The following is a 12,499-nucleotide window of genomic DNA, read 5'->3' as shown; positions in this document are numbered from 1 at the left end:
CAGCAGCAGCACGTCCCCGTTCCTGATGTGCCGACACACCTGCCACACAGATTGTGGGGCTGCCACAAGTGCCTCAGAAAGGACTGACTGAGCTTTAAACACACACACAGAGCCACAGAATCACCGAGTAATGAGCTCTGGAGGAGACCTCTAAGATCATCGAGTCCAACCTATGCCCTCACACCTCAACTAGACTAGAGCACCAAGTGCCATGTCCAGTCTTTTTTTTAACACATCCAGAAATGGTGATTCTACCACCTCCCTGGGAAGAGCATTCCAGTACTTTATTATTATTTTGGTAAAAAATTTTTTCCTAATATCCAACCTATACCTTCCCTGACGTAGCTTGAGACCGTGTCCTCCAAAACATTCTCTTTCTGGTTCACATTCATGCTCTGTGTAAAACTCAGAGAGAATCAGGACTGTTTGCCCCTGAATCCCCTCTGCTCTCCACCAAACAACTATTCCCTATTAACTCCCCCAAACCACAGTGATCAAATCAATCAGCTCTTCATCCAAAGCCCACTGGGCTGAACTGATACCTCCCACAATATATCCTGGACACCCTAGACTAAGGTAGTAATAGCTGAACAGCTATTAACAGCTTTCAGTAAATGAAGCAGAGGCCAAGAATCTCTTAATTTCAGCTTTGAGTACAGCACAATACATCTTTATCTAAAACAGTCTCTCAGAACAGTCTCATTTTAATTTTTCTTTTAGTAACATCTAAATATCCACTTAAGTGATCACCAACAAGAGTATGGTATGTTGTTTGTACAATCTAAATACTGTTATGTTTAACTCTGTGACAGGTTCTGAAAGAACTGACATCACAGAAAAACTCAGATTTAAATTTCAAATCTCTGCTAAGCCTTTATGAGAGACAAGGTAATACACAACAATGTGAAAACACTATTAAAACCCAAAACTTTTGCCCTAGTAGCTAAATAGTGCTTTTTCAACTCTTGCAAGGGACAGAGACACAGTTAAGAAGTTTCAAAGGTTGATTAAACTGTAGCACAGAGCAGAAACAACAGACATAGAATCAATTAGGTTAGAAAAGACCTATAAATCCAACTAAGAGAATCAATTAGGTTGGAAAAGACCTGTAAGTCCAACTAAGCCAGCATTGCCAAGGCCACCACTGAGAATACTCTGCATCTTGGCACAATGAATGCCACACACTGTGTATTAGAAGAAAGTAAAGGAAGGAAAAATGGAAGTTAGAATTTGAAAAAGTACCATGTTTTTATTCCTACTCCCTGAACCAGAGATGGAGGAGGGCTCTGCCCATACTCACAATCTTCAGGCCTGTCTGGGGTGCCCCTGAGGAGGGGGTGAGGAGCTGCTTGGCGATGGCCTCGCGCTGCGTCAGGCTGGTGGCGCTCAGCACCGTGCGAGAGCCGTCCTCGTTGATGACCATGGAGGCCCCAGGGTGCACCTTGGGGCCATTGATGACAGCCTGCCTCAGCTCTTTGACATTCCAGGGAGTGACTGGCTGAGGGTAGGTCAGTTTGGTGGCAAATACCTAGACAGGAAGGAAAAGAGGAGCTTAAAACTCTAAAAGCCACTGATAAAACAGTATCAAAAATTAAGTAGTAAATGCAAGAATAAATTACTTTAAGCTCATGAATGCGTGTCCTCCTCAGTCTACTCTAGTGCCAAATAAATACATTTCTGTTTTAAAATCCTCTACCATAAGAATAGAAACAACATCCCTTTCACAATTTTCTACTGAGGTATAAAGCTCAATTAGCAATTAAAGAAAGCAATCATGAATTTAGATTCTGCAAATAAGCCAACAAATACAGAGAAAAAGCACATTATCATTAGGTTCACTACTTTCTGCAAAGACAAGATAATGAGAAACTCAAATTCAGGCTTGGGGTCATCTCTGTGCAGGTAAAAATCCTTAAGGATTGTTGAAGTTGGTGACATTATCACAGCCTTCCCTTGAGACTGCAGTGTGGAAACCAAGGGCACCAGGAATATTTCTCTGTTTGGTCTGGGGCACCCTGACCCCCAGGGGAGCACTGACTTTCACCCTCATTCATGGAGAAAGTTTCCTAGATTCAAGATAGACTTCCTAGACTTCAAGACAGAATCCACTAAAGTGTGAAATAGGTTCTAGAGAGCAGTGTAGGTGGATCACTTGGTGAGAAATTTAGGTTTTGGGATTTTTAGTATGTTGTGGATGGAAGCAAGATGGAGGGCACAGGGTGTCGTCCTGGGTTTCTTCTTCATGTCTCTTCTTCCTTCTTCTTCATGGGTTTGGGCGGCATTTTGTAATTGGGCAGAAAAGTCAGCATTGTGGGCTCTGTGGGATCAGTTCTTGGGTTAAAAGGGAAAATAATCCAGGTGTCCTTTCTTAATTGGATAGTTCAGTCTTAAAAGACCCTGTAACAAAAGACTGTTGGCATTTTGTGCCTTCTAATGAAAAGCTGCAGAACTCACTGTAGTGAGACTGTTTTACTGCTAAGAAATAATAAACACCTGAGTCTGAACATGAAACTACCATCTCAAATGCCTTCAATCCAGACCCAGAGAAACCAACAACTGGTACCCTGGCACTGCAATATCTCAAAAATACCTTATACAATGACCATAGGAGGAACAGGATCTACTTTTGAAGCTTGTACCAATTCCTAATCCTACAAAGCAAGTACAGCTTTTTCCTTTTTTTTTAACTCATCATTCTCAGATGTGGTATTCTCATTTTATAAGTAGTAAAAATCTCCTGCTCTTCAGTGCTCCCTCCTTATTAACACTGGGCAGAAAACAGCTCAGATGAGTCAGAAACCCTCTAGATTTTAAACTGCTACCAAATTGCCAGCAGTGAGGACACAGTCCTTTATTTATGCTCACCATGGGGATGCCAATCTCATTGGTCCCAATGTACATGTCGGGGCAAATGACGGAGCGAGCAGCGAAATCCACGCGCTTCCCCATCATGTGCTTGCGGAACAGTCCTTCTTTCTTCTCCAACAGCTTGGGAAACAGAAGGTGACAATTAAAATCTGCAAGTATGTGTCACCCTGCTCTCCTAAGTTCTTCTAAGACTTCTGATGTTTATATTTTTGTAATGGAGTTTCTCACTGCACTTTTTATGTGAATAATGACTGTTTTGCATTCCTTTCTGGAGGAGGGGAGAATTGATGGACTGTTATTTTGACCAGTGTGGCTGGAGAGGTGGCAATTTCATCCTCCAATCCATGGTCACTTTTGAAAGTCTATAAATATTGGAGTTTGGAAATAAACTGCCCTCTTTTTACCTTGGACATCTCAGCTTGTGTGTGTTGTTCATTTTGTGTCCTATTGCGACAAGTATGGAAAACCAAATGGATTCTTGCAATGATGAGTGGCATGAAAATGCCCATGTACTAACCACAAATAGTTCACTTTTTTCTTACTCCATCAGCTTCTCTTTTTTAATTAAGACTCCAGCCTGTACCCACCTGACGAATACCAGGGTATTTGTCTGTTATCAGCTTGTCCATGTCACTATCAAACACAATGTTGACATGGCTCTGCAGACGTATCCAGGCGTTGTACAACTTATCTGCAATGCTCTGTCCTGGAATTGCTGTCAGCACAGAACGGTCCAGAGGTTCACCATCCCCTCCTGTCTCCTGCAAAAACAGAAATTAGAAACTTGGACGTAACAAAAAATATCTTCTACTTACTAGGCTGAAGTTACAGTATTAAATATAGCAAAAGAAATATTCACCATTATTTTGCACTGGTAGTCAGTCTATGTTGGGAATCACTGTAACTAGAAAATCCTATTCTTAGATTAAAATAATGTAAATCCAAGAGATTTTATCACTTACACCACTTTGTTTTCAGTCTAAAAGCCACTAAACCAATCACATCCAAAATTCATTTACCTCCAGTCAAATGTTTTAAGAACAGATCTCCATCTAGTGGCTACATTGTGAGTAACTAACAGTGTTTCCAAAATGTTTTACACTAAAGATGTAAATCAAGTTCCCCTGAAACTGAGCCCAGTGTCAAACACCCCTCAATGATACAACTGATGAACAAATATGGAACAAGGCAAGCTGACATACACTATTATTTACACTATACAACTATGTGAACTCTCAGAAGTAGACAAATATTGTTACTAACTATATTATTTATGAAGTTTTACATCCTATTTAGACATCAACTGTCAAAAATAAACACAATCATAACTGGCTCCACTAGGCTTAGAAACTGAAGTGACCTTTCACCCCTCTTTTCATGTGTTGAAACGCTAGCAAAGTTTTATTGTGAACTGTTTGTGCTGTACATATTTAATTCTCTAGAAACAGGAGCCTGCTATGTCTCACATACAAAAATCCACGGCTAAGAAAATCTCAGGAAAATGGCTTTTCCCTTTGCACCAGCTAGAAAAGAGCAGAGGCAAAAACCAAATGGTATGGAACATCTCCATCAGCAGATATTCCAACAGCTCAGGCAAAAACTGTTACAGGAACAGCTTAAACAGGAGCCTTCCTGAACTCAACCACCCATCCAAAAAAGCAAAGAATAAGACAACCAGCAACTCTTACTGTTTGAATTTCTTCTGTAATCTTTATTGGCTGACACTGTTCTTTGGCCATGAAAACCAAGAGCTTCCTTATCAATTGGGCATCTTTCATCACAGCTTGCAGGTTCACAGTCTGCCCGTTTGTGAACAGGCGATCTCCAAGGCGATTCACAGGACGATACCTACAGCAAATCAAAATCACTTCAGAGGATTAAAGCCACTCAAAAGCAGCATGAAAAACCTCAAATATTCTCAGCTAAATCTTCAGTGCATGGAAAATAATCCAAACTAACAGTGGGCATTTAAAAATTCATTTATTTTACTGGGACAGTCATAAAAAATGAATGATCCTTAACAAGAAATTCTATCAGTACTGTGCAGTTACAATATTCTATATTCATTTAAAATACTAATATATAAATACTAAAATGCTAAATATAAATATACTAAATACTGAATATAAATACACTAAATACATACTATATTTTTAATATACTTATATTTTAAGTATATATTATATTAATATATACTTATGTTTTAGATACTTATACTATACTAAGTATATACTATATACTAAACACTAAAATACTAAAATATATTTTTAAATATAAAATACTAAAATATATCTTTTCCATAATTAGTATTTCAATCTTCTAACAAACTCATTTGGAGTTACAATAGAACTTACCAATTACTAATGTGCTTTTTATTACTTAAAGACTCTATTGACACTTAAGCAGACCAGTGTCTGTATTACAGGAGTTTGGATCTCCAACTCCTGCAAAGGGTGCACTAAATCCTGTGATTTCTACAAGATTTTGGGGGGATAAATTTTACCTTGAAGGTGGAACCACAAGCAGATCTAGAAAAAACATGTCTGGACTGAATTCTGAACTCTCATGAGGATCCATCCCAGGGAAGAGATAACGCAGAAAGAAACCTAAAAAGAGACAAAAGAAATAAAAGCTCATTCTCATTGCTATTGTTTGGGAATCCAAACCCCCAGCACTTGCTCAACCAAGTCAAAAGACTCTGCTAAGTTAACACTATTGAGCCTGTTTAAAATAAAAACAAACATTGAGACACAGTTTAGAAAGAATTGCCACTCTTTTTTTTTGTGACGTGTGGTATTTTAGGAACAACTCTGGACAGAAATATAGATTATAGCAAATGGAGAAAGCAGAACGAGAGGAAGAAAGGTTCCAGCAACTAACTGTGACTGATTGACAAAAGTGCTTTGATTTTTCCTGGCAAGTGCAGACAGATTCAGAGTACAGGCAACCCAAAAAAGAGGCTGGTAAATCCATTCTCAGTCTTTAACCAGTGTAACTGTGGGGTACAGCACCACAGGAAAATCAGTCTCTGCAAATAACTGTTGTGATTTGTAGGGAGCCACAATTTGAGAATAACTGATCAAAGTGTTAATTGAATCCAGGTCTCTGCATTCACTGGCTGCCAGTTCTCCTGTCACAAAACCTATTTTGCAGTCAGAAGCACCTAAGGCAAAAGGCAAAGATCTGACAAGGAGCTCATACTGGAAGATTTGCAGATTTGTCCAGTAAATGGTACAGAAAACAAAGCAATGTTGCTCTTGACAACCATTACCTTCATTCTTCCACAGAGCCAGGATGTATTCCTTGGCAGTCATTGGTGTCAGGTATCCTCTCTTCCCTAACTGGCTTTCATCAATACCTAAAAAGTAAAAAATAAAATTAAAATAAAATATTTATTTTTAAAAAAAATCTCAAGACATTACTCTGAACGGTGTTTTTTTGGTTTTTTTTTTTTTTTTTGCTTACAGTGGTGCTTCCAGCTCAGAGGAGGAATGGAAATACAAAATATACTGGCTGACATCTACATCAAAATTATAATTTAAATGTTTGCTTTGGGAATATAAAATTAAGTAAAAAATAAACAATTTCTGTGACTAGTAAATATGAATATAAGTAACAGAAATAAGACTCCACTCTAACATCTAAAGTTTATGCCTTTTTTGACTTATAGTGAGCTGGAACCTTCCTTAAATGATCCCATCCCCTGACAAAAACACAAGTCAAGTCTCAGCCTGCAGCTGGGGAAACTTTCAGTGGGGTTCAGGTACTACCAGGGAGGTATCAAGGTTCCCATGAAATACTCAATTGAAGGAGACAATAGCACCATCCCTATGATAAGTAAGAGTCGGGACTACCTCTGCTTTGGGGAGGAAGAAAAACACATGGTTTTGCTACTAAAAAGCAAAAAGATCAATTATTTTCAAAACAAAGCCAGAGATTTTAGCTCCCAATTTCCACAACTCGATGAAAAGCAATTCTCCCACAACCTCAGACAGTTTCCTATTCTTCTTCTTCTGGCTTAGGTCCAGAAATGCAGATTTTTGCACACTGAAAGTTCAATTCTCCATTCACCTAGAAAACCTTTCCATCCCTCAAACAGAAATGCATCGATGCCAAGGTTAAAGGTAGTCCCTTTTGGGAGTTAACCACCATCACAGGCTATGCACAATGTACCTAACTGTGTGATCCATCCCAGTTCAGAATACAGAATACTTCCCATTTTATTTCTTCAGCCACAGCTCCAGAGATTGAATCTAGTATTTAAATCACAGAGTAGCAAACAAAATAAACTCTTTATGGAAACCTTTCCTAAGGGCTAAATAACACACATAAATGTCTGCTTCAATTCTGTCTCATTGTGTAAAGGGTCAAGGATATGAGAAGGAAAAGGAGATTTAAATTGGTTCAAACAATTGGTTAATTAATCCTGGAAAGTGCCACCTACTTTCTTTTTTGTCTTTTACTCTTTAAGACGAAATTCACTCACAAGACTTAGGATTATGTAATTTTCTTTCTGAAGTTGGTAATCTTCCTCCTAATTAATTTTACCTCTAGTTGTTCTGTTTAAAAAACCCAGCAGAACATCAACTACCGGCCAAAAATGAAGTGCCCCAAAACCACCCTAAAGCTGACAAAGTTTATGTTGTTGTACTTCTTTTCCTAGACATAGAGACACTTGAAGCTGCAAAAGCACAACAAGCTCTCAAACAGAAATTTAATGGAATTGTTCTCTCTGACTCCTGAGCTTACTGGTTTAGTTATAATCAGTATTTTTTATAAATTAGTTCCAAGTGCACAGCCACTGCTAAGAATCTGTGCCCCTTAAATGCAGGGAAAAAGTGGAAGCATATTTGAGTAGAAGACAAATATTTCACCTGCTGTTTCATCCAGAATGCCTTCCTCTCCTGACTTATGGTACACTGTAGAAGGATAGGTGACTGTCAGCTTGCTGTTGTGCTCCTTTCGCACCAGTGATCTCCTGGATCTTGAAGGCAAAAAAAAACCAAACAGGACAGGCAGATAAAGGTTAATATAAATACAGCATTTAACTAGAAACCAGCTTTCTCATGTAGTTAAACTTACTTGCAGTTTGGGCATTTCTTTGAAGCCATGTGTGCTTTCCAGAACTGTGATACCAGTTTATTTCTACACTCACAAACATTTTTAACCTGGTAAAGAAAAAAAAACCTCAAAACTTGCAAATAATGAATATAATAAAAATAAATAAAAACATGTTATTAGGTGAAGAATTCACTAAACATTACACAATTAACATTACAGCATGAACATTATTAGTATCAATGCACACACATCCATGTACTGATTGATTCATGCCTTGATCTGTAGTGCTCTTTCATCATGTTCCCATTTGCTGGAGGCATACATCCCTCAGTGCTCTCCATGCTCCTCTTTCAATTTATTCCATAAAGTCTTTAATTTTCAGGTCAGTACTGTAATTTAAAGTTTTTGTCTAATGGTGATTTAGGTAAGTATAAAAATTACAAAAACCACTTATTTTGACAGCTCATAAATGTATGATTTACAAAGTGCTTAAGCTTAGTTTTTAAACAAGTGATCAAGGAATTAAAACTGGCTTATAAGCAAACCTGCTGAATGATAATAGATTATAAGTATCTTCTTCACTCACCTCTACTAACCATGTACATTAAACTACATTTAAATGGAAATTAGAATTCAATTACACAAGTCTTCCTAAAAATATCAGTGTTATTAATTCTGCAAGTTTACAGGATGCATGAGTTCTCAAAATGTGCTCTGCAGCTCAAAACAGTCAGAGCATCAGACAGAGAAGTATCAACATCTGTAGGTGGTGCATTGACAGCAGTATCAGATTTTAATATGGTATTTACACCATCAAAACATTTCCCTGCACAGACATTTCCCTATTTTCCAGAAATTCAACAGTTATACTAAGGGGAAATAAAATCCTTTTTAAGTTTAATTTCAGACATTTCCCTCAAAATCCTTCTAAACATAACACAGTTCAGAACTGGACAAAATCCAGCACCTACAAAGACAGGCTTTATCCTGCCCATCACCCTTTAAAAGGATAAAACCCAGGATCTCAGGAGAAGCACTGCCTGTACTCATATTTGAGCACTGATTTCTTATTTGGGAGCTCTGTAACATTTCCTGCATGTGGCAATTCAACTCTTCCTCAGTTTCAAAATCCAACACCTACACAAATCCTACACCTACATGTTCTGCACATCACTATTTTAAGAGGATAAAGCCCAGGATTTCAGGAGAAGCACTGCCTGTACTTACATTTGAGCACCGATCTGTTGTTTGAGAGCTCTGTAACATTTCCTGCACGTGGCGATTCAACTCCTCCTCAATTTCTGAGCCTGTTGCATCTGCACACTGCTCTATAAACTACAAGGAACACAAGAGGAGAAATTGGCAGAGAGCTTTAGAGCTGTGAGACCATCCAAAAAGGGATGGAGCATCACACAGTACTTGCCCTGTTCAGAATGATTTCGAGGTCATGGACAGCATGGAGCAGCCCTTTCTGCAGCACCTTCAGCTGGCTCAGCAGCAGGTGAACCACGGCTCGGGGACACGTCAGCATGTGGCAATTCAAACAGGACCCTCTGATCAGAAGGTACAGTTTCTGCAAAGGAAAGAGGAAGAAAAGGTTATCAATTGTTTGGATTTAAAGAGAGTGCAACTATGTCACCATCATATTTTCTGAAAAATCCCTTCAACAGGCTTTCTTCTCTGGGGAAGCTGAGAAGCCTCAGAGAAAAAGGAAAACAATATTTTCTCTTGTGTTTGCTGCTTTGGAATGTAGTTTGAAGATTGTTTATCCAACAGGTGGATGTTTGATTGGTTTCATGTGAATTGTTTTAACTTAATGACCAATCACAGTCAGGCTGTGTCGGACTCTGAGGAGAGAGTCATGAGTTTTTCATTAGTATCTTGTTAAACCTTCTGTAAGTATCCTTTCTCTATTCTTTAGTATAGTTTAGTATAGCATTCTTTAATATAATATGCTACCATAAAATAATAAATTAGCCTTCTGAGAACATGGAGTCAGATTCATCTTTCCTCCCCATGATGGGGGACCCCAAAAATACCACGCTACTATAATTGGGAAATTAGATTAATGGTTCATTTTAATCATAAAGAATTTGCTTGAAAAAAAATTTATTTCACCCAAACTCATGTGCAAAGCATGATCTGTAGATAAACTCTCTGCAGGCTGTCTACTATGGATGCAGGGTGACCCCATTGTAGGGAATAATGTGCACTGACTCCATGATTCAGAAGGCTGAACAGCTGCTTTATTAAACTATACTATATTACACTAATACTATACTAAATTACATATTAAAGAGACACTATACTAAAGAACACTAAAGAAAAATCTGTCACTGTCTCAGACAGTCAGGGCACAGCTTTGACCCAACTGGCCAAGGAACCAAAACAACTTTCACCAGTGTCTGTCACCGTGATATTTTATGAAAAATCCTTTCACCAGGATTTCTTCTCCTGGGAAAATGAGAAGCCTCAGCTTCTCCGTGTTTTGCTCCTCTGGAATGTGGCCTGGAGATTGTTTATCCAAACATGTGAATTGTTTTTAATTAATGGCCAATCACAGCCAGCTGTGTCGGACTCTCTGAGTCTGTCACAGGTTTTTATTATTCATAATAAAAATATGAATATTTTTATTCATAGCCTTCTGATGTCTCCTTTTTTTTAGTATAGTGTTAGTATATAATTTCTTTTAATATAATATAATATAATATCATAAAATAATAACTCAGCCTTCTGAGAACCGGGAGTCAAATTCTCATCTCTCACCTTGTCCTGGGGACCTCAATTTACAAATCACTTTGGGTAAACAATCTCTGTAACACATCCCACATGTGTAAAACAACAAGAGATGTAAATGGAGATAAGAATTGTTTTCTCTTCTTCTCTGAGCTTCTCACTGCCTTCCCCAGGAAAAATCCTGGGAGAGAGTTGTGCCTGCTGCTCTCTGTGATAAGAGCTGTGGCCACAGCCACATAACAGACACATGAAACACTTGTGGTATCTACAGCAGCTCTGGGACCCAGGCTGCTCTCACACAGCACTATGATTACAGCTTCTGACAGCTCACCCCACAGAAGACAGCGTGGAACCCAAACCTCCACACTAGTAAAATGAAACATTCTGGGCTCAATCCTACAAGATTCTTCACACAATCACGTTTTCCTCAAGGTCTGGGAAATTATCAGTGGGTTTTATTATTTAACACAGCTCTGTGTTATTATTTATCACAGTTCTCTCACTCTCCCTGTGGCCTGAAGGCTGGGAATCCCTGCTGCAGGATTTTAATTCTTGGTCCATACAGTTATTTGACTCAAAGCTGTAACAAGGCTAGAAGTGGGTACCTCATCTAACTCTGGTCACTTGAAAGTGAGGGTTTGACTCTCAATTAGTAGCCTGTGCAAAGGCAGCTACTGTAAATGGTGAGATCAGCACCTCAAGAGGAAAATTCATGCCAGCTCAGGTTTGTTAAACACTGGAAGAGTAGACAGCTGTTCATGTGCAGTAGTTGTTTAAAGCAAATGATAATTTTTACTGCGCCATTCATTTAATTAAAGCATGACATCCTGCAGTCAGTCACATACTTCAGGATGAATATCCCCCCGCACCTGCCTGTCAAGACTGAGTAAAACAGCAGCTACAACAAAATCGGTATTTTTCAAAAGATTTATTTGTATTGAACTGTCATGACACAACAAAGCTTTTCTACTACACCTGCTGGTATTACACTTAAAAGAGAAAACAGATCTTGGCACCTTTACTGGGTGAAAACCTTACTGTTTTCAAGGCCTGCAACCACTTAGAATCACAGAATAACAAGTTTGGAAGAGACCTCTAAGATCATTGAGTCCAACCTATGCCCTCACATAGACTATAGCACCAAGTGCCATGTCCAGTCTTTTTTTAAACACATCCAGAGATAGTGATGCTACCACCTCTCTGGGAAGAGCATTCCAGTACTTTACTATTCTTTCAGTGAATTTTTTTTTTCCTAATATCCAACCTGTACCTTCCCTGACGTAGCTGGAGACTGTGCCCTCTGGTTCTGTCAGTGCTGCCCAGTGGAAGAGACCGACCCCACCTGGCTACAGCCTCCCTTCAGGAAGTTGTAGAGAGCAATAAGGTCACCTCTGAGCCTCCTCTTCTTCAGGCTGAACAGCCCCAGCTCCTTCAAACACTCCTCACAGGCCTTGTGTTCCAAGCCCCTCACCAGCCTTGTTGCCCTCCTCTGGACGCGCTCAAGCATCTCAACATCCTTCCTAAAATGAGGGGCCAGAACTGGACACACAACAGCCTGGGCACCACCAGCCCTTTCCCCAGCAATAATTCAGTACATATATAATACATACATCGAAGAACAGGGGGTTGTAGACAGGCAGAGGCAGCTCTATGTGGCCGAAGTGTCCGGGGCAGTTGCTGAAGTTCTGCATGCAGGTGGCACACACTTCTCTGGAGTCCGGCGGCCCCAGGGCCAGGTCGTAGAGCCCGTTCACGGCCGGATTGCCCACATTGTCCAGGTACTGAGGGTTCGTGATGGGCTTCACACTCAGCTTCCTGAAGTGGTGAAAGGAAA

At 39.4% G+C, this 12,499-nt stretch overlaps 1 protein-coding gene across 1 annotated transcript in view; it reads right to left on the bottom strand.

The window, feature by feature from the left end:
* POLR1A (RNA polymerase I subunit A) overlaps nucleotides 1-12,499 on the bottom strand; it is a 35,479-nt gene that overhangs the window by 19,323 nt on the left and 3,657 nt on the right. Inside the window, 12 exon segments of the mRNA XM_014310049.2 lie at nucleotides 2-39; nucleotides 1,301-1,528; nucleotides 2,866-2,988; nucleotides 3,456-3,629; nucleotides 4,557-4,716; nucleotides 5,372-5,474; nucleotides 6,140-6,226; nucleotides 7,743-7,852; nucleotides 7,951-8,036; nucleotides 9,157-9,264; nucleotides 9,353-9,502; nucleotides 12,276-12,484. Coding sequence (XP_014165524.2) covers nucleotides 2-39; nucleotides 1,301-1,528; nucleotides 2,866-2,988; nucleotides 3,456-3,629; nucleotides 4,557-4,716; nucleotides 5,372-5,474; nucleotides 6,140-6,226; nucleotides 7,743-7,852; nucleotides 7,951-8,036; nucleotides 9,157-9,264; nucleotides 9,353-9,502; nucleotides 12,276-12,484 — 1,576 coding nt within the window.

The sequence above is a fragment of the Geospiza fortis genome, unplaced genomic scaffold (assembly GCF_000277835.1).
Source record: "Geospiza fortis unplaced genomic scaffold, GeoFor_1.0 scaffold125, whole genome shotgun sequence".
NCBI classification, from domain to species: Eukaryota; Metazoa; Chordata; class Aves; order Passeriformes; family Thraupidae; genus Geospiza; species Geospiza fortis.
The sequence above is the reverse complement of the archived record's forward strand: the minus strand, read 5'-3'. Positions and strand labels throughout refer to the sequence as shown.